Raw genomic sequence first — 23,171 nt, forward strand, 5'->3', positions numbered from 1 at the left:
GCGCTTTGGCAGGTCGATGTGGACTTGTTGGGCCGAAGGGCCTGTTTCCACACTGTAAGTAATCTAAAAAGAATCGAATTATAGTCACTATTACCAAAGTGCTCACCTACCTCCAAATCAAACATGTGGCCAGGTTAATTCCCCATTGCCAAATCCAATATGGCATCGCCCCTTGTTGACCTGTCTACATACTATGTCAGAAAACCCTCCTGCACACATTGAACAAAAACTGACCCATCTAAACTACTTGAAATATAGTATTCCCAGTCAATGTTGGGGAAGTTAAAATCTCCCATAACAACTACCCTGTTACTCTTGCTCCTATCGAGAATTGTCTTTGCTATCCTTTCCTCTACATCCTGGAACAATTCAAAGGCCTATAGAAAACTCCCAACAGGGTGACCTCTCCTTTCCTGTTTCTCACCTCAGCCCAAACTAACCTCAATGTTATCTCAGCTGCTGTAGTACTACCCTTGAGTAACAATACAACACCCCCGTCTCTTTTACCATCTTCTCTGTTTTGCTGAAACATCTAAATCCCGGAATCTGCAACAACCATTCCTGCCCCTCCTCTAGCCATGTCTCTGAAATGGCCACAACATTGAAATCCAAGGTACCAACCCATGCTGCACCTTATTCCTGATGCTCCTAGCATTGAAGTGCACACATTTCAAACCAACCTTCTCTCGCGACCTTATAAACCACTACCTTCAATCTCCTGTACACTGAAGCTACAATTCAGGTTCCCATCCTTCTGCTGCATTAGTCTAAACCCCTCAAAAGAGCATTAGCAAATTTTGCTCCCAGGATATTGGTACCCCTCTGGTTCAGGTGAAGATGATCCTGTTGTAAAGGTCCCATCTTCCCCAGAAAGAGCTCCAATTATTCAAGAATCCAAAACCCTCCCTCCTGTGCCATCCCTGCAGCCACGATTTCAGCTCTGCTCTCTCGCTGTTCCTTGTTTCACTGGCACATGGCACGGGCAACAACCAGTGATAACAACTCTGTTTGTTCTAGCTCTAAGCTTCTACCCCAGCTTCCTGAATTACTGCCTTAGATCCCCGCCTTTCTTCCTATTTTTGTTGTTGATGCCTATGTGGACCACAACGTGCGGCTGCTCCCCTTCCCCCTCCCCCTCAAGGATTTGGAAAACACGATCAGAGACATCACGAACCCAGGCATCTGGGAGGCAACACACCAATCGTGAGTCTCTCTTGTTCCCACAGAACCTCCTATATGTTCCCCTAACTATGGAGTCCCCACTGACTAAAGCTCTGCTTCTCTTCCCCCTTCCTCTCTGAGCAACAGGGACAGACTCTGTGCCAGAGACCTGTGCCCCATTGCTTACCCCTGGTCAGTCGCTCCCCATCAACAGTATCCAAAACGATATAATTGTTGTTGAGGGAAACCACCATAGGAGATCCCTGCACTGCCTGCTAGTTCCCTTTCCTAGCCCTGATGGTAACCCATCTACCGTCCTCATGTGGCTGTGGAATAACTACCTTCCTGTAACTCCTCTCAATAACCCCCTCCGCTTCCTGAATGGTCCGAAGTTCATCCAGCCCCAGCTCCAGTTCCCAAACACGGTTCTTGAGGAGCTGGAGTTGGGTGCACTTCCCACAAATGAAGTCAGCAGGGACACTAGAGGTGACCCTTACCTCCCACATACAGCAGGAGGAACATTCACCTGCCCTAACCTCCATTCCCGCTATCCTAAATTCCCAAATAAACAGCCGGGAAAAAAAAGAAACATGAAAACAAACACTTATCACCTTACCAACTGACGCACAGAACATTTTTTTAGGTTTGAGGAGGATGGGTGTGAGACACTACCCATGTAGTGTTTCGGGTAAAGCAATTGCCCAAATATGTGACCTTGTGATCTCTCTTACTGCATCCAGGAACTGAAGAGAAACTGGAAGTAAGAGAAATTTAAACCATATTCTGTGCTAAGATATTTGTTAATTTCACGATACTATTAGGTAGGCGGCCATGATGAAGGGGTAGATAAAGCGTGGCACTGGAAAAGGCACAGCGCGTCAGGCAGCATCTGAGGAGCAGGAGAGTTGACATTTCGCGCACAACCGTTCTTCAGCACTGGCCATTATGAAGGAGTAATGATACCAGTTGGAGAAGGAATGATGCGTGAGACTTTCAGGGGAACTTGAAGATGATGGTGTTCCTGTATGTTTGCTGTGCTCAGTGTGTGGAAGAAGCCTTGGTCACTTGCTGCAGTGCATTCTGAAGATGCTGATCCATTGCGAGAACTCTGGGTGTCTATTGGAGTCACCCCATACTGGGGGCAGAGGTGGAGCAGCACACCCAGCTTTCAGGCAGACCAAAGTCATACAAAGGCTGGGCTGGAATTTGATGAGAATTCTCATACATCTCCAGTTGGATCCTCACTCAGAAACATTGGGGAGTTGTAGAAACAGACATTTTTGCCTTTTCTGGAATTCACGACCAAGTTATGACAGGCCCCTGAAGGATGATGTAACCTATTCTACCATTGCATTGCCTAGCCAGCATTGTCACCAGTTTGCCTGTATGTGTTTCTGTTTTACCTGACATAACTGAGCATGGTCTGGGAATGTCAGTCATTGAGTGTATCCATTGTCTCTGTAACATGTTTTACCGGCTGGAGGTTCCTTCACGCTGAAAGTTGTGTATCTTTGGAATTCTCTACCTGAGAAGGCTTTGGATGCTTAGCCATTGCGTATATTTAAAACTAAAGTTGACAGATCTTTGAGCATTGGGTGAATTGAGAGATGTGGAGATGAGGGGAGAATTCAGGGAGAAGGTGAGCCACCATGTTCTTATTGAATGCAGGGTCAGCTCAAAGGGCTATCCTGCTGCTCCTGCTCAAAACTTACTTTTATTTTTAAGGTTATTGCTTGACTGTGAATGATGTTGACCAATATTTTTACTATTTTCTTTCCCAGTTTCCATAGAAGAAGAGCTTGGGCGGTATGCAAAGTTGTGAAATATCTTCAGATAGTGCAGATGATCCTCTCAGTAGTGGCTCCCAGAGAAAGCGACAACCTCGAATAGTAGTTATCGGCGCTGGGCTTGCTGGCCTCTCTGCTACAAAAAAACTCCTAGCGAATGGATTCACAGATATTGTCATTCTAGAAGCATCTGAGCGAATTGGAGGCAGAGTGCAAAGTGTTAAACTCGGTAAGCCTTCTCTCCTACTGTTTGAAAATTTTCAAAAGGACCACCTCGTGTTATGGGGTGAATGGAAGAATTCTACTGTGCAGTGTTTCACAACACCATCATTGAGTTAACACAGTGAAACTTCCCAAGGCTCATTGGGGTGGCACGGTGGCTCAGTGGTTAGCACTGCTACCTCACAGCGCCAGGGACCCGGGTTCAATTCCCGCCTTGGGCAACTGTCTGTCTGGAGTTTTCACATTCTCCCCGTGTCTGCGTGGGTTTCCTCCGGGTGCTCTGGTTTCCTCCCACAGTCCCATTGGCCATGCTAAATTGTCCATAGTGATAGATGCATTAGTAGGGACTAAGGAATGGGTCTGGGTGGGTTATTCTTCAGAGGGCCTGTTTCCGCGCTGTAGGGAATCTAGTCATCACGAGACTGAGGTGGGAGGTTGAATGAGGGGATTCTGATTCTTCAACCCTTTTGATGCCCACATCCTCCTCTTCTGAGGTTTTGAAAGCTTTCACTGCTGACTGACCTACGACTTACAAGTTTCTAAATTTAAGGTAGAATCTTGGGAGGTTCTGAAGATTCATCAACAACTAGTCACTCTCAGATTGTTGGGGTACCACTTTCTGAGAACTGGTGGTGGGATATGGTTGAGGATGGGAGGCTATGCTGTTGAAGTTGGTCAAGTGCTTGCATGATGGTACTCATAGTGATACTCTCCTGTACACCCACAAGATTTATAAGTGCATTCCTGCCCATGCTGATGTGCAAAACTCAACTTCTGAATCCCAAACTAGCAGGGATGAGCAAGAAATGCCAATGGTGATCATCTATAAAGAATGTGTAAAATAAAATGCTTTATAACACTATGGTCACTATTGATATGGGGAGGAATATGGTGGCCATTTTATGAAAACTGTAATTGGAGGAGGCTGTTCAGACAATCCAGTCTGTTTCATTGTTTTATTTGCTTGTAGCATGAAATTAATTATTTTTTTATTTGTTCGCATATTCACTCATGAGACATGGGTGTCACTGCCTAATTATTGCCTGTCCCTAGTTGCCCTTGAGAAGTTGGTGGTGAGCTGCTTCTTAAACAGCTGCAGTCCACCTGCTGTAGGTTGACCCACAATGCCCTTAGAGAGGGAGTTCCAGGATTTTGACCCAGTGACAGTGAAAGAACAGCGATATATTTCCAAGTCAAGATGAGGAATGACTTGGAGGAGAAATTGAAGGAGGTAGTGTTCCCATGTATCGGCTGCCCTTGCCCCTTCTAGATGGAAGTGGTTATGGGTTTGGAAGATGCTGTCTAAGGATGTTTGGTGAATTTAGAATCACGACATTCAGCCCAAAAAGTCCACACCGACTCTCCCTAGAGCATCTCACCCAGATTCATGCTATCCCTGCAATCCTGCATTTACCGTGGCTAATCCATCTAACCTACAAACTATGGGCAATCTACCTAACTTACACATCTTTGGACTATGGGAGCACCCAGAGGAAACCCACGCAGACACGGTGAGAATGTGCAAACTCCACACAGATAGTCACCCGAGGCTGGAATTGAATCTGGGTCTCTGGTGCTTTGAGGCAGTCATGCTAGGCCCATTCATTGCCATTTTTCCATTGCCTTAACTGTAGAGCCCCACAAGACCGGTGGTGTTACTGGAACGAACGGTGCTGAGATCGAACAGCAACATGGAAAATTGAATTCTCTGAGGGGTGGCTCAGTGGTTAGCTCTGCTGCCTCACAGCGCCAGGGACCCGAGTTTGATTCCAGCATCAGGCGACTGTTTGCGTGGAGTTTGTGCCTTCTCCCCACGTCTGCATGGGTTTCCTTCAGGTGTGCTGGTGTCCTCCCACAGTCTAAAGATGTGCAGGTTAAGTGAATTCATCACGCTAAATTACCCATTCTGTTCAGGGATATATGGGTTAGATGGGTTTGGGGAACAGGTCGGGATGGGTTACTCTTTGGATGGTTGGTGTGGACTTGTTGGGCCAAATGGCCTGTTTTCAGACTGTAGGGATTCTATTTCCCACAGTTCCTGTGAGCTTTCCATGAAAAGTAAGCAACTTGTGAAATTATCATTTTTTGTTCCCTTGAAACTGTACATCTCTATGATTCTATGACTTGGCCCATATCCCTCTTAAACCCTTCCTATTCATATACCCATCCAGATGCCCATTTTATTTTCTCCTAAATACAGGAATCACAAATATAACATAGTGATAAAATAAAATGGAATTCAGGAGAAATCGTTTTACCCAGAGAGTGGTTTAAAAATGAAATATTACAACTGCACTTCTCCATGTGGTAGCAGTAAATGAAATTTAGTTAAATACAGGAAGGAGAATACAGGAAGCTGAGTACAGGAAGGAGAAAATGGAGTCCAAGGCTCCAGGTAAGGTCGAGTGGGTGGAGATGCTGAGAATGAGGCTCCTGGCACAACGTTCCCACTCAGCCTATCCCTGCCCCTCTACTTGTGTGAAGCATAAACACCAGCATAGTTGAGTTGGGCCAAATGGCTGACTTTTCTGTTGTGAAATTAGAGTCAGATCTCAGTTGACTCTACACCCACTTAGTGCACTCCTGATGCTGACAAACATTACTTCGAAGCATCTCACCAGTTTAACTGGGATTCCAAATTTATAATCTCAATGCAGACTCCCCTTATAAATCACTTCCTCTCTGACATCTTTAACTACAATAACTACCTCAATCACCTTAAAGCAGGTGGCTCAGTGGTTAGCACTGCTGTCTCACAATGCAAGGGACACCAGGTTCAATTCCACCCTTGTGCAACTGTGCAAACTCCACACAGACATTCTTCCCATATCTGCATATGTCTCCTCTGGTTTCCTCTCACACTCCAAAGATGTGTAGGTTAGGCTGATTGGCCATGCTAAATTGCCTATAGTGTCCAGGGATATGTAGGCTAGGTGGATTAGCCATGGAAAATGCAGGGATTCAGGGTGGGTCTGGGTGGGATGCTCTTCAGAGGGTCAGTATGGGCTGAATGGCCACAATTTTAAAGGAAAGATTGAGATTCCAGCCTTACAATGTAAAGAGGAAGCTCCTGGAAATAATGGATACTTGGCTCTTTGCTCAACAGATGTTAGACTTGACCATGTATTTTCTACAGTATTATGTAAATAGGTGTATTGAAGGCCAATCTAAGAGTGACGATGAATTATTATCTGTGATTGGTCAGCAGACTGGAAGTGAAGGACATAAGGCCATGCCTCGTGGAGCACTGTAAGAATCAGTGCTGTGGCCTCATCTATTTACAATCTTTATTGATGACTTAGGTGAAGAGATGAAGAAGTTACATTGAGTGTAAACTGTTAGCAGGATGCAGAGGTTTCAAAGGGTTCCTGGCACAACGTTCCCACTCTGCCTATCCCTGCCCCTCTACTTGTGTGAAGCATAAACACCAGCATAGTTGAGTTGGGCCAAATGGCTGACTTTTCTGTTGTGAAATTAGAGTCAGATCTCAGTTGACTCTACACCCACTTAGTGCATTCCTGATGCTGACAAACATTACTTCGAAGCATCTCACCAGTTTAACTGGGATTCCAAATTTATAATCTCAATGTAGACTCCCCTTATAAATCACTTCCTCTCTGATATCTTTAACTTCAATAACTACCTCAATCACCTTAAAGCAGGTGGCTCAGTGGTTAGCACTGCTATCTCACAATGCTAGGGACACCAGGTTCAATTCCACCCTTGTGCAACTGTGCAAACTCCACATTTAAGCGAGTGGGTGGAAAAGTGACCAATAAAGTATAAAGCAGGGAAGTGTGAGGATATTCACTTTGCTGGTAATAACAGACAGCAAAGTCTTTTTTTAAAAAATGACCAGGAAGTTGCAAATCTTGAATTAAGAGGGCTAAAAGAGGTCATGAGATATCCTTAGCAAGCAGGGTTAAGGAAAACCCCAAGGCCTTTTATTCATATATAAGGAGCAAGAGGGTAACTAGAGAAAGGGTTGGCCCACTCAAGGCCAAAGGAGGAAAGATATGTGTGGAGTCAGAGAAAATGGGTGAGATTCTTAATGAGTACTTTGTATCGGTATTCACCGAGCAGAGAAACATGGCAGATGTTAAGGTTAGGGACAGATCTTTGATTACTCTAGGTCAAGTTGGCATAAGAAGGGAGGAAGTGTTGTGTATTCTTAAAGACATTAAGGTGGAGAAATCCCCAGTTCTGGATGGGATCTATCCCAGGTTACTGAGGGAAGCAAGAGAGGAAATAGCTGGGGCTTTAACAGATATCTTTACAGCATCCTTGAAAACGGGAGCGGTCCCAGAGGACTGGAGAACTGCTAATGTTGTCCCCTTGATTAAAAGGATAGCAGGGATAATCTGGGTAATTACAGACCTGTGAGCCTGACGTCAGTGGTAGGGAAGCTACTGGAGAAGATGCTGAGGGATAGGATATATACCCATTTGGAGGAAAATGGGCTTATCAGTGATAGGCAGCATGGTTTTGTGCAGGGAAGGTCATGTCTTCCAAACCTAATAGAATTCTTTGAAGTGGTGACAAAGTTGATTGATGAGGGAAGGGATGTAAATGTCATATACATGGACTTTAGTAAGGCATTTGATAAGGTTCCCCATGGTAGGCTGATGAAGAAGGTGAAATAAATAGTTAGATGGATAGAGAAACTGTTATGAAACCAACTGGTGTGTGTGTGTTTAGGCTTCTGTATCTTTGGTGAAGGTGGCAACGCGGGTCAGTAGAGTGGTCAAGAAGGCATACGGCATGCTTTCCTTCATTGGATGTGATATTGAGCACAAGAGTTGGCAGGTCATATTACAATTGTATAAGAGTTTGGTTTGGCCACATTTGGAATAACGCGTACAGTTCTGGTCACCACATTACCAAAAGTATGTGGATGTTTTGGACAGGGTGCAGAGCAGGTTCATCAGGATGTTGCCTGGTATGGAGGATGCTAGCTATGAGGAGAGGTTGAGTAGATTAGGATTATTTTAATTGAAAAGGAGGGGTTAAGGGGGGGACCTGATTGAGGCCTGCAAAATCATGAATGGTACAGATAGGGTGGATAGCAGGAAACTTTTTCCCAGAGTGGAGGACTCAATTACGAGGGATCATGAGTTCAAAGTGAGAGGGGGAAAGTTTAGGGGAAATATACTTGGAAAGTTCTTCACACAGAAGGTGGTGGATGCCTGGAATGCGTTGCCAGCAGAGGGGGTCAGGGCGGGAATGATAGCACCGTTTGAGATGTATCTAGACAGATGCATAGAACATAGAACATAGAACATGGACCTCGATGTTGCGCCGACCTGTCATTCCAATCTGAAGCCCATCTAACCTAAACTATTTCATGTACGTCCATATGCTTGTCCAATGACGACTTAAATGTACTTAAAGTTGGCAAATCTACTACCGTTGCAGGCAAAGCATTCCATACCCTTACTACTCTCTGAGTAAAGAAACTACCTCTGGCATCTGTCCTATATCTATCACCCCTCAATTTAAAGCTATGCCCCCTCGTGCTCGCTGTCACCATTCTTGGAAAATGGCTCTCCCTGTCCACCCTATCTAACCCTCTGATTATCTTATATGTCTCTATTAAGTCACCTCTCAACCTTCTTCTCTCCAACGATAACAGCCTCAAGTCCCTCAGCCTTTCCTCGTAAGACCTTTCCTCCATACAATAGACAATAGGTGTAGGAGTAGGCCATTCTGCCCTTCGAGCCTGCACCACCATTCAATATGATCATGGCTGATCATCCTTAATCAGTATTCTGTTCCTGCCTTATCTCCATAACCCTTGATTCCACTATCCTTGAGAGCTCTATCCAACTCTTTCTTAAATGAATCTAGAGACTGGGCCTCCACTGCCCTCTGGGGCAGAGCATTCCACACAACCACCACTCTCTGAGTGAAGAAGTTTCTCCTCATCTCTGTCCTAAATGGTCTCCCCCGTACTTCTAAACTGTGTCCTCTGGTTCGGCACTCACCCATCACTAGGCATGAATGGCAGGGACTAAAGGGATACAGATTCTTAGAAACTAGATGGCAGGTTTAGATAGAAGATATGGAACGGCAGAGACTTTGAGGGGCGAAGGGCCTGTTCCTGTACTGTAATGTTCTTAGTTCTTGACATTCAGAGGGATTTCGGTGCACTTATAGAAGGAACACAAAATGTTAGCTTGAAGTTATAGGAAGGAAAAAAAAATGTTGTTCCCTTTATTCCTGTACCCCAATCCTCTTGCAATAAAGAAAAGTGGCTAAAAATGAAAGCCGTATTGGCCCCTTCTTTGGTCTCTGTATGTAAGAAATGAGGTGGTGCAGTAAAGGTTTATTGGATTTGGTAGCTGGGAGGAGAAGGTTGTTTTAAAGTGGGAGGTTGGCTCCATACTTTCTGGAGTTTGGGAGAACAAGCCATAAACATACAAGATTCTGAAGGGGCTTGACAGGGTAGACAATGACAGGTTATTTCATCTGACTGTCGAGCCTGAACATTGGCAGGGGGGTGAGGGGGGTGGGGGGGAGGAACACAGCTATGGAAGATCATCAGGTGAACCTTTAGGGTTGAGATGAGGAGAAATCGAATCGTTCAAAGAGTTGTGCATCTTTGGAATTTTCTGTCCCTGAGGCTCATGGATGCTTTATCATTGCATGTATTTAAAACTAGAGCTAAGAGGTATTTGGATCTCAGAAAATTGAAGGATTTGGGGAGCAATTGGGAAAGAGGAGTTGAAACAGAAGATTAGCCAAGATAGTGTTGAATGGTGGGGCAGGATCGAGGGGCTGAATGGCCTCCTCCTGCTCCTCATTCTTATATTCTTGAATTTTTCTGTTAATTTTAAAAGCCGGTGGAAGAGAAGGAGAAACTAGAAAACAAAGGAAAACTAGAAAACTGTCCACAATGAATATTGTAAACTCTACTGCCCTGCCTAATAATATCACATGTAGCTGTATTTTCTCAGCCAAAGTATGGTGTGTGTGCAATGGTACAGTGCCTGTCCTGAGATCATGCGTTGCGTTTACTCCAGTATTAAACCAGAATGGAAAGGATCTTTGAATGAATATCTTTCATTTCTTTCGCACCTTTCATGGTACCAGAACACCGTAAAACTGTCTGGACGTGTTGTCATGTAGAAAACACAGCAACCAATTTATGTACCGTATGCTGCCACAAACAGCAATGAAATAATATCTGATGTTTTTAAAATTGTCTTTAGCCAGGACACTGAGGATGGACCCTTGCTTTGTCTCTGGCAAAATGATAAAAAGGCCATGAAAACAGTAAAGATCTTGGTTTAACATCTCATCTGAAAGTCTGCCCAGTTTAATTTAGATAAGTGCTGCATTTCAGAAAGGCAAATCAGGGCAGGACTTATACACTTAGTGGTAAGGTCCAAGGGAGTGTTGCTGAACAAGGAGACTTTGGAGTGCAGGTTCATAGTTCCTAAACAGGTAGAGAGGGTAATGAAGAAGAGGTTTGGCATGCTTGCCTTCATTGATCAGTGCATTGCTTATAGGAGTTGTGAAGTAGTGTTGTGGCTGTTCAGGACATTGGTTAAGTCACTTTTGGAATACTGCAAGCAATTCTGGTCTCCCTGTTAAAAAAAAAGATGTTGTGAAACGTGAAAGGGTTCAGAAGAAATTGGCAAGGATATTGCCGGGGTTGGAGGGTTTGAGTTATAGGGAGAGGCTGAATAGGCTGGGGCGATTTTCCCTGGAGTGTCAGAGGCTGAGGGTAGATGTTATAAAGGTTTATAAAACCATGAGAGGCATGGATAGGGTGAATAGACAAAGTCTTTTTCTCAGGGTAGGTGAGCCCAAAACTAGGAAGCGTAGTTTTAAGGTGAGAGGGGAAAGATTTTTAAAGAGACCTAAGGGGCAATGTTTTCACACAGAGGGTGTTACATGTATGGAATGAGATGCCAGAGGAGGTGGTGGAGGCTGGTACAATTGCAACATTTAAAAGGCATCTGGGTGGGTATATGACCAGGAAGGGTTAATTGGGATATGGGCCAAGTGCTGGCAAATGGGACTAGATTAATTTAGGATATCTGCTTGGCAAAGAAAAGTTGGACTGAGATGTCTGTTTCCATCTTTGAGGAGAAAGTGAGGTCTGCAGATGCTGGAGATCAGAGCTGAAAATGTGTTGCTGGAAAAGCGCAGCAGGTCAGGCAGCATCCAGGGAACAGGAGAATCGACGTTTCGGGCATAAGCCCTTCTTCAGGAATGAGGAAGGGCTTATGCCCGAAACGTCGATTCTCCTGTTCCCTGGATGCTGCCTGACCTGCTGTGCTTTTCCAGCAACACATTTTCAGCTTCATGTCTGTTTCCATACTGTACATCTCTATGACTCCAACAGACCAGGATCCCCTCAGTACTGCACTGAAATATACTGTTGTCTTTAGTGTGAAGCTTGAACCCAAACCTGCTGATTCACAGGTGCGAGAGTTACCCACAGCTAGACTTAATGAAGCTGAAGCTGGTTGAAAGCTCGCTTTAAAAGTCAGAGTTAACAACCATTCCAAACAAATTAACAAGTTACATTTGGTTGAAGAATTCCTTACTGCCAATCAATCTCATTCTCCCAAAATATCAATCTTACCATCATTGCAACAATTGCGCAAGACTAATAGAGTCATAGAATCATTGAGATGTACAGCACGGAAACAGACCCTTCGGTCCAACCCGTACGTGCCTACCAGATATCCCAACCCAATCTTGTCCCACCTGCCAGTACCCAGCCCATATTCCTCCAAACCCTTCCTATTCAGATACCCATCCAAATGCTTTTTAAATGTTGCAATTGTACCAGCCTCCACCACATCCTCTGGCAGCTCATTCCATACACATACCACCTCTACATGAAAACGTTGCCCCTTAGGTCTCTTTTATATCTTTCTCCTCTCACCATAAACCTGTGTCCTCTAGTTCTGGACTCCCCCACCCCAGGGAAAAGACTTTGTCTATTTATGCTATCCATGACCCTCATGATTTTGTAAACCTCTATAAGGTCACCCCTCAGCCTCTGATACACCAGGGAAAACAGCCCCAGCCTGTTCAACCTCTCCCTCTAGCTCAAATTCTCCAACCCTGGCAACATCCTTGTTACTCGTTTTCTGAACCCTTTCAAGTTTTACAACATCTTTCCGATAGGAAGGAGACCAGAATTGCACACAATATTCCAACAGTGGCCTAACCAATGTCCTGTACAGCCACAACATGACCTTCCAACTCCTGTACTCAGTACTCTGACCAATAAAGGAAAGCATACCAAACGCCTTCTTCACTATCCTATCTACCACTTTTGACTCTGCTTTCAAGGAGCTATGAACCCGCACTCCAAGGTCTCTTTGTTCAGCAATGCTCCCTAGAAACTTACTATTAAATGTATAAGTCCTGCTAAGATTTGCTTTCCCAAAATGCAGCACCTCGCAATTATATAAACTAAACACCATCTGCCACTTCTCAGCCCATTGACCCATCTGATCAAGATCCAGTTGTAATCTGAGATAATCTTCATCACTGTCCGCAATGCCTCCAATTTTGGTGTCATCTGCAAGCTTACTAACTGTACCTCTTATGTTCATATCCAAATCATTTATATAAGTGACAAAAAGTAGAGGGCCCAGCACCGATCCTTGTGGCACTCCACTGGTCACAGGTCTCCCGTCTGACAAACAACCCTCCACCACCACCCTCTGTCTTCTACCTTTGAGCCAGTTCTGTCTCCAAATGGCTAGTTCTCCCTATATTCCATGAGATCTAACCTTGCTAATCAGTCTTCCATGGGGAACCTTGTCGAACACCTTACTTAAGTCCCTATGGATCACATCTACTGCTCTGCCCTCATCAATCTTCTTTGTTACTTCTTCAAAAAACTCAGTCAAGTTTGTGAGACATGATTTTCCACGCGCAAAGCCATGTTGACCATCTTCAATCAGTCCTTGCCTTTCCAAATACATGTACATCCTATCCAGTCTTCTGGCACCTCACCTGTGACTATCGATGATACAAATATCTCAGCAAGAGGCCCAGCAATCACTTCTCTAGCTTCCCACAGAGTTCTCGGGTACATCTGATCAGGTCCTGGGGATTTATCCACCTTTACCCGTTTCAAGGCATCCAGCACTCCCTCCTCTACAATCTGGACATTTTGCAAGATGTCACCATCTATTTCCATACAGTCTATATCTCCCATATCCTTTTCCACAGTAAATACTGATGCAAAATACTCGTTTAGTATCTGCCCCATTTTCTGTGGCTCCACACAAAGATTGCCTTGCTGAGGGGCCCTATTCTCTCCCTAGTTACCCTTTTGTCCTTAATGTATTTGTAAATACCCTTTGGATTCTCCTTAATTCTATTTGCCAAAGCTATCTCAAGTCCCCTTTTTGCCCTCCTGATGTTTCACTTAAGCATACTCCTACTTCCTTTATACTCTTCTAAGGATTCACTCGATCTATCCTGTCTATACCTTATATATGCTTCCTTCTTTTTTTAAACAAACCCTCCAATTTCTTTAGTCATCCAGCATTCCCTATAACTACCAGCCTTTCCTTTCACCCCAACAGGAATATACTTTGTCTGGATTCTCGTTATCTCATTTCTGAAGGCTTCCCATTTTCTAGCCGTCCCTTTACCTGCGAACATCTGCTCCCAATCAGCTTTCGAAAGTTCTTGCGTAAAACCGTCAAAATTGGCCTTTCTCCCATTTAGAACTTCAACTTTTAAATCTGGTCTATCCTTTTCCATCACTATTTTAAATCTAATAGAATTATCGTCGCTGGCCCCAAGAGCTTCCCCACTGACATCTCAGTCACCTGCCCTGTCTTATTTCCCAAGAGTAGATCAAGTTTTGCACCTTCTCTAGTAGGTACATCCACATACTGAATCAGAAAATTTTATTTTATACACTTAACAAATTCCTCTCCATCTAAACCCTTAACACTCTGGCAGTCCCAGTCTATGATTGGAAAGTTAAAATCCCCTACCATAACCACCCTATTATTCTTACAGATAGCTGAGATCTCCTTATAAATCTGTTTCTCAATTTCCCTCTGACTATTAGGGGGTCTATAATACAATCCCAATAATGTGATCATCCCTTTCTTATTTCTCAGTTCCACCCAAATAACTTCCCTGGATGTATTTCCGGGAATATCCTCCCTCAGTACAGCTGTAATGCTATCCCTTATCAAAAATGCCACTCCCCCTCCTCTCTTGCCTCCCTTTCTGTCCTTCCTGTAGGATTTGTATCTTGGAACATTAAGCTGCCAGTCCTGTCCATCCCTGAGCCATGTTTCTGTAATTGCTATGATATCCCAATCCCATGTTCCTAACCATGCCCTGAGTACCCCTGCCTTCCCTGTTAGGCCCCTTGCATTACCTTGTTCTCTGTTTTGTCCCTGCCTGCCCTGACTGTCTGACTCACTTCTTTTCTCAATTGTACCAGTCTCAGATTGATCTCTTTCCTCACTATCTCCCTGAGTCCCCCCGCCCAACCTTAATAGCTAACTCCTCCCGAGCATCTCTAGCAAATCTCCCTGCTAGTATATTAGTCCCCTTCCAATTTAGGTGCAATCCGTCCTTCTTGTACAGGTCACTTCTATCCCAGAAGAGATTCCAATGATCCAAAAATATGAACCCTTCTCCCCTGCACCAGCTCCTCAGCCACTCATTCATCTGCTCTATCCTCCTATGCCTACCCTCACTACCTTGCAGCACTGGGAGAACTCCAGATATTACTACTTTTGAGGACTTCCATTTTAAATTCCTGCCTAACTTTCTCATCTTTTCCCTTGCTGTGCCATTTGTTCCAATGTGTAATTGTTCCAATTTGTTCCAATGACTTCCTGCTGGTCCCTCTCACCATTGAGAACATTCTGCACCCTCTCTGAGACATCCTTGATCCTCTCACCAGGGAGGCAACACACTATTTGTGATTTTTCGCTGCTGGCCACAGAAATGTCTGTTTGTGCCTCGGACGAGAGAGTCTCCTAACACAATTGATCTCTTGGAACCTGACGTACTCCTCATTGCACTAGAGCCCGTCTCAATACCAGAAACATGGCTGTTCTTGCGACATTCCCCTGAGAATCCATCACCCTCTGCCCCTCCACATTTTCTTTGAAATGAGGATAGCCACAGAAGGCTCCTGCACTAACCGCCTACCTCTGTTAGCTTTCTTGTATTGCAACCTTTCCCCCTTCCTATAATTGCCTTCCATCATATCCTCTTGCTCTTGTAAATTCCTCATTGCCTCTAACTGTCTCTCCAACCGATCCATTCGATCTGATAGGATTTACAACCAATGGTATTTATTGCAGATATAATCCTCAGTAACACATAAACTCTCCCTAAACTCCCATACCCAACAAGAAGAGCATATCACTCTACTAAAAGCCATTTTCGCTTCTTTCAATCTACAGACCCAGAAAATAGCACTGTCTTATTCCCCTATAAAACACTGCTCCAGGCTAACTTAATACTTATGGTTGATATTTTTAAGTTTAATCAAGAGACATATCTCAATAAAACATATAATCAACAAAGAATCCACTCTACTCACTACTGCAGACTTACTGTAGGGCCACACTTAAAAATATTCACTTATCTGTTTCTGTGCTGTGACCTCTCCCAAACAGGTTCCTCCAAGATTAGTTGTGAATTTCACTGTTTGTTAATTTTCCCAGATGTACTCCGATATCCAGCGATACATGAATTCAAACAGCAAAGGCAGTAACTGCGCAGGTTCACTGTGGTGTCAGTTCGCAGTGTGGGTTTCTTTCTCTTTCTTTCTCTCTCTCTCTCTCTTTTTCTCTCTCTCTTGCGCTGACCTGACCATGTGCTGCCTTTGTCTGTTCCTCTGTCTTTTAAAAGTGCTGATGTTTTGTCTTTTTTTTCTCCAAAGTTCTAAGACAATCCAAGACAATGCAACAGCATATATTGTTGAAAAAAAACCCCACAGTTTTACTTGAATCAGGAGAGCAATTCTCTTTGTATGATGAATCCTCACAGAATGATAAATATGTGGGATGTTCCTGTTGGGTCTCTCACAGAATGATCATTTGGCAGTCACAGTGTTTTGCGTTAGTGCTGTGTCCTCTTCCATATACACAGACTAGAAGACCACAAGGATTGGTAGTAGGCACTCAGCCAATCAGGTCTGCTCTTCTGTTCAGTGAGATCATGGCTGAATAGCAATAGTTCAGGACTCACCACCACTTTCCCCGGGCAGGTAGGGATAGACAACAAATATTGACATCATCAATGGTGCTCACATCTTACAAATGAATAGAAAAATGTTACGTTCCAACTTAACATCCTTTTCAAATTACTCACTAAGGGAGACTGATTTTTCTTCTGTTCTCCAACAAGAATGCTTGTTTATTTTATACAAAAACAGAAATTACGGCATCAGCTTAGCAGGTCTGGCAGCAGCTGTGGAGAGAAAGCAGTTCTGTTCTGAAGAAGGGTCCCTGGACCCAAAATGTTAATTCTGCTTTCTCTCCACTGATCCTGCCGGACCTCATGAGTTTCTCCAGCGATGCTGATTTTTGTTTTAGCTTTCCAGCATCTGCAGTTCTTTTATTTTTATTTTAATTTGTATTTTGTATGTGGCCACAGTACAAACTTTACAAGCATTGCAGTACCCAAGTAGGCCATCTGGCCCATCATGTCTGCAAAAGCTCTCTAAAAGAGCCCTTTACCTGGTGCTAACGTTCTGCCTTTTCCCCAGAATTCTGCACAATGTTCTCTTCTAGGTAGTGGTCTGATGCCCTATTGAAAGCCTCGATTGACCCTGCCTCCATCTTACTCTCAGGCAATGCATTCCTGATACCAAATGCTCACTGCTTATAAAAGATTTTCCTCTGCTTCTGTTGCCACATGTTTCATTTTTTTAAAAAATAAAATGATATCTGTATATATACAATATTCTTTGCTCAGGCTGTGCTACATTTGACCTTGGGGCAACTTGGATTCACGGTGCTCATGGGAACCCGATTTATCAGCTAGCAGAAGACCATGGTCTCCTTGAAGAAACTACAGATCGGGAGCGAAGCATTGGCCGCATCAGTCTCTACTCTCGGAATGGAGTGGCACACTACTGCACCAGCAGTGGACAGAGAATACCTAAGGATGTCGTTGAGGAATTCAGCGATGTATACAACGAGGTGGGACTATATCTCAGTCTTTCATAAATATCCTGTGCACAACTCTATGCATTTCTTCTGGATTTCAAGCTATGGGGTTTATCATTTGAAGGCTGAACATTTCCAATCAATTTTGTTGCTATGCTTTAGAAGGGGTGATTCTGCATTCCAGAACTCTCTCAGTAGAGGGGTTAAAGTTGCCAAAGCCCTACTGGAGCATCAGGAGGAGTGCACTCTGGTAGGATGGGAATGCTCGGTGTCTTTTACCACATGCCGGGGACTTCCTGAGAGGCCCGTCCTTCCAATTGCCTCTTCCGATTTGCATTTTGAAAAGCAGAATCGCCTTGCAACTTGATTGGAGCCGTCAAACAATAGAAAAATGTTGAAATGTGGATCACATCATACTTGAGATTGTCTTGGCCCACTAATGTCCTTAAGGACATGTAACAACAGTCTGTCACTGTGCAATTGGCCTATGGCATCTCGGAATGAATACAGTTATTACTTTACAATGTTGACCAATCTGTTGAGAACAAGACAATGGTGAGTAAGAAGATCCATACATATTGCTTAGGCTGTAGTCAGCTGATTCTGTGGGATCGACCAGTTCAGCCCCGCCCTGCCTTCTCAATGGCACTTTCTGGCAAACTCAGGAAAAGTAACACCTGTCTCTTAACTTTCTCCAATCTCCCCATCTACACTACTTCCAAGTGTAATAACGATAGAAATGTGTATGTTCTCAGTTGATGATCATTCTGGACAAGTCAGATCCCAGTGTGAACTGGCTTAATAGAGTATATTTTATGTTGGCCAGTTACTGAACACCTTTGCAAGAGCCTGGCAGTATATTTTTTAACAAAAGAACATCAGAGTTTATCACTTAAAAGAAGTACATGAACTATGTTCCACTTTGCAAGAATGAATTGAATTGATCTTATTATAAATATCAGAAATATCAAAATAAAGATTCAACCCTTTTATCCTCAACAACAATCTTACAGATACTCACATCTCAATGATGGGTCATCCTGCCTGCAATTCCTCGTTGAGTTGGAAAGACAGTAATTGGTTGCTGGAGCTTTCTTCACACTGACTTTGAGGAAAAAAAACACATTTTGTCAAAGTTTTTAAGCTTACACTCATCAGCACAATAGGATAAAAAGCTTCAATAAAATGTGTCTTTTCCAGCAATGCTGAAGTTCTGCATAATTAAATGACAACTTGTAACTTCTAAACCCTTTCAGAGTAAGCAAATTAACTTTTCATGTAGTCAGCTTGTAGCAGTTTTCTGTCTCTTGTTTTCTCTTCAGCGGCTCGGGACTTTTTCCCCAGCTCTGAAGTTTTGAAGACTACTGAAGTTGCATTGCTGCTAAAGACCCTGTCTCTTTCTGAATGACCTACTTCTCTCTAAAAGACACCTGAGTGCTACCTTTCTAACTGAACTTGTTCCTATTCTTAGTTTCCTACATTACTGGATGCCCAGTTGTTATAGAAGTCTTCTGCTTTTCTGTCTCTTCTACTCCTATTACTAACGCAGTCCTCAAGGGCTTTAAAGACCTAATCTAAATGCAAATAACAAAGGTTCAAAACACTCTGCACTACTTGCAGAACTCAAAAATGAAATGAAAACTATTTCCTTCATTCCTTAACACACACAATGTAGAAATGCCAATTAAATAATACCATGAACTTGTATTGTACATGTCCATCTTTCAAGTTGGTGTCTTGTATTTGATATCTGTTCATGATATAGTCAACTCCTTTTTGGACGATTGCTTTATGGAGCATTTCTGTTCAGATTTGAGGCAGCTTCCCAAGCTTCCTAGAGCCTATTATTTTAATTATATAGCTTGCTCCTTCTTTGACCTTTCTGTCCATGGCCTGCTACATTGTTCCAATGAATCTTCAATGCAAACTCAAGAGATACCATCGCATCCTCCATCATATGCCATTTGTGTTTTTTGTTCTATATGAGTTGGCTTTTTTTTAAACTTTATCTCTTTCTGTTGTATTTAAAAGACTGCTTTATTATTGACCACACTTCATCTGTACATCACCTTTGTTTCTTTACTATACCCATTACCAATCTCTTTGGCTGGGCCATTATAAAATATTTTGTTAGGGAATCGCCCAATCACAGATTTTCCCACCCCTTCTTCCTACCCCTTCCCCTCTTTGACTAGCTCCAAAACTCTTCCATTGCACTCTTCCTTGTGGTCTGGTGAAAAATCATTGGCCTGAGATGTTTAACCCTGTTTCTCTCCAAAGATGCTGCCCAACCCAATGTTGGCCCTTTTTGATTTTTATTACACTTACGCAAGATGCTATTTTCCTTCACCAGGTTGATATAGGTTTTTGACCTTGACTAATATCGTTTGGTAGGTCTACAACCTGACTCAGGAGTTCTTCCAACGGGGAAGGCCAGTTGGTGAAGAAAGCCAAAACAGCGTTGGTGTTTTCACGAGGAGTGGGGTGCGTAAGCGCCTCAAAGCTGATACCGAGGACACAGGTATCACCAAGGAGCTGAAGCTGGCGATGCTTCAGCAATTCTTGAAGGTAGGGGTTGTTTTTGGAAGTAAATAGTAGAGCACAAAGCATGCAATGAGGCTATTTGGTCCATCACGCCTGAGCTGGAACATTTGAAGGAAACCATGATGTGGAGGTGCTGGTGTTGGACTGGGGTGGACAAAATCAGAAGTCACACAACATCAGGTTGTAGTCCAACAGGTTTATTTTAAATCACACATTTTTGGAGCACCACTCACTCATCAGGTGGAGCACTTCACCTGACAAAGGAGCAGCACTCAAAGCTTGTAATTTCAAATAAACCTGTTGGACGATAACCTGGTGTTGTGTGACTTCTGACATTCGAAGGAGTCATATTCCATTTTCTTTCCCCCATAGCCCTGGCAAATTTCCCTTCTGAGTAGAGACACAGAGAGGTCCAATCACCTTTCAAAGGTCACACTTGCAACTGCTTCCATCACCTTTTGTGGCAATGCAGACTTACCCACACAATTCTCTTGCTCTGTCCCCTGGCTTTTTTATTCCAGTTACTTTAAAGTTCTGTTCTCAAGTTGTTGACCCTTCTGTTAGTGAAAACAGTCTTCTTGTTCCCCCAGTTAACTTTATCAAGCTCCCCATGGTGTGTGGGCACTTCTATCAAGTCTCCCTTTAACTTTCTCTGCTCTCGAGTAGCAATATTGACTTCCCAAACTGAATCTAATAAACTTCAGGGATGAGGGATGATCGTGGCATGGAAATGAGCTCATCCACTTCATATCGAGGGTGGCTGATCTTTGAAATGAACAAATAGGATGGCGTAAATGCTCTTGTGGGAAAATTCCCTTGGCTGCATTTGAAGTCTAACTGCGAAAATAAATTAACTTTTGCCTGCATGTGGCATTGAATTTTTTTAAAGATCAAGGCAAGTTGAAGACAAAATATACTTTGAAAGCAATTAGACCATTTTAGTAAACATTGAGAACCAAAATACATTTCAAGATATTCTTATTATCTTTACAAGCTGAAGATTTGTGTAACCAATTGCACATATACAATCTCCCTTACCTGTCCTCCAGGGAACATGTTACACAGCATACAGTATCACGTTATATTTCGATGGAGTGCCTTAAGATAAATTAATCCCAGGACTTTGTGAAATTCTCCAGCTGTCTCCTGTCCATGCTAGCAGCTGTTCACTGAAGCTTTTACATCAAGAGGGAGGAGGTGAATGGCAGATCTCTTCCTGTTCCCTTCATAAACAGGCCATTTGGCCTCACCAGGATATGCCGTTAGAAACAGGAAGACCTACACCTACAGAAACAGGCCCCTCAAGCCTTCTCCACCATTCAATAGCATCGTGGCTAATGTGAAATTCCTCATACCCACCTTGGTGACTTTTCCCTGTCACCCTTGATTGCCTATAGGCCTTATCTTGTGTACTTGTCTCTTACCAAAGCTCTTTATTTGACTCCCCTTTAAACATTACTGTAATCTAATTTTCAAGTTAACATGGTCTCTGCTTCAATTGCTAACTATGATAATGCATATCATGGTCACACAGTGCTCAGTGTTACAGAAATAAATCTCCTGCACTCAGTTCTAAACCTCTTGCATATAATATCTCTATATCCTTCCTCTGCCACTTCAACCAGGGATCACTATCTGCTTGCATTTACTCTGACATCCCTTTGCCATCAACCTGCCAATGTGGGGCATCTCAAGAAGATCAAAAACCAAAATGAGACTCTGAGCCAGGTGGTCAGAATGTTCAATATTCTCAGGAGTACTTTAAAGGAAAAAAGAGAGGTGAAGGAGTTTTCATGATGGAATTCCAGCATTTAGTATCTTGCAAGCTGAAGACACAACCCCCAAATCTTGAGCAATTAAAATCAGGGATACTAATGAGTAAGGAATGAGGGGAACACCGATAACTTGGAGGAATGTGGGGTTGGAGGAGAATAAAGATCCAGATAATGGCCAGATGGTTTTATAAACAAGGATTTGCTTGATTGGGAGCCAGGGTAAGTCAGCAAGCACTAGGGTAATAATTAGAAAATGTATCTAATAAGAGGACGGAATGGCGTACTGGTATTATCACTGGATTATTATTCTGTGGACACAGGTAATCTTCTGGAGGACCCAGGATTGAATCCTGTCATGGTAGATGGTGATATCTGTCCTCAGTTTTGAATTGAGAGTGTAATGGTGAGCATGAAGGGCAGGTGACGGTGTTGTGGTATTATCGTTGGACTGTTAATCCAGAGACCCAGGCAATATTCTGTGGATTAGCGTTCAAATTCTTTAAAAATCTGGATTACAACTCTAAAGATGACCATAAAACCATTGCCATCGTTGGAAAAGCCCATCTGGTTCACTAATGCCAATTAGGGAAAGAAATCTGACATCGTTACCTGGTCTGGCTGAATCCAGACCCACAGCGATATGGTTGACTCTTAACTGCCCCCTGAGCAATTAGGGATGGGAAATAAATGCTGGCTTTGACAGTGATGGCCACATTCCAAGAATGAATGAAAATTAAAAACAGCTTGAAATAATGACCATGTGGAGAAAACTGTCTGCCAAAGGCTAAAATAATTCACTGTTCGAAAGCTGACCTGGGAAGTGGGATTGATGTGTTATGGGGAGAGGTTTGGACAGAGATGATGAAAAAGTCAGTTGGGTTCCATTATCATGTTGGGGAAGGTGAGAAACGTGGGGATGCAGAAGGGAGGGGGGGAGGTGAGTCGAGGTAGGTGATGAAAGATGGAGGAAGGCAGTCAAGCTGAATACTTGGGGGTTGTATTTGGGGATTAAAGTATTTTGATGCAGAACAGATCTGGACATTGAATGGGGAGAAATCTAGAGTCATGGAGACATACAGCACAGAGAAGACCCTTCAGTTCAATTTGTCTGCATCCACCAGATATCCTAAATTAATCTACTCCCATTTGTTGACGTTTGGCCCATAACCCTCCAAACCCTTCCTATTCATATACCCATCCAGATGCCTTTTAAATGCTGTAATTGTACCAGCCTCCACCACTTTCTCTGGGAGCGCATTCCATACACTCACTACCCTCTGTGTAAAAATGTTGCCCCTTTGGTCCCTTTTAAATCTTTCCCCTCTCACCTTAAATCTATGTCCTCTAGTTTTGAAGTCCCCTACCTTGGAGAAAAAGCCATGTCTATTTATCCTATCCATGCCCCTCATGATTTTATAAACCTCTATAAGGTCACCCCTCAGCCTCTGACACTCCAGAGGAAATAGCCCAGCTTATTCAGCCTCTCCCTGTAGTTCAAACCCTTCAGTCCTGGCAACATCCTTGTTAATCATTTGGCCTAACCAATG

At 43.4% G+C, this 23,171-nt stretch overlaps 1 protein-coding gene across 3 annotated transcripts in view; it reads left to right on the plus strand.

The window, feature by feature from the left end:
• smox (spermine oxidase) overlaps positions 1-23,171 on the plus strand; it is a 43,517-nt gene that overhangs the window by 8,865 nt on the left and 11,481 nt on the right. For all 3 annotated transcript variants that reach the window (XM_087991506.1, XM_087991511.1, XM_087991515.1), the window contains exons 2-4: positions 2,943-3,177; positions 17,112-17,338; positions 19,700-19,873. In XM_087991506.1, the coding sequence (XP_087847632.1) occupies positions 2,970-3,177; positions 17,112-17,338; positions 19,700-19,873 (609 nt within the window). In that variant the 5' untranslated portion in view covers positions 2,943-2,969. The remainder of the gene's footprint in view (positions 1-2,942; positions 3,178-17,111; positions 17,339-19,699; positions 19,874-23,171) is intronic.

Source organism: Chiloscyllium plagiosum, unplaced genomic scaffold (assembly GCF_037043375.1).
Source record: "Chiloscyllium plagiosum isolate Xiang-an unplaced genomic scaffold, Cpla_swu_hap1 HiC_scaffold_1, whole genome shotgun sequence".
NCBI lineage: Eukaryota > Metazoa > Chordata > Chondrichthyes > Orectolobiformes > Hemiscylliidae > Chiloscyllium > Chiloscyllium plagiosum.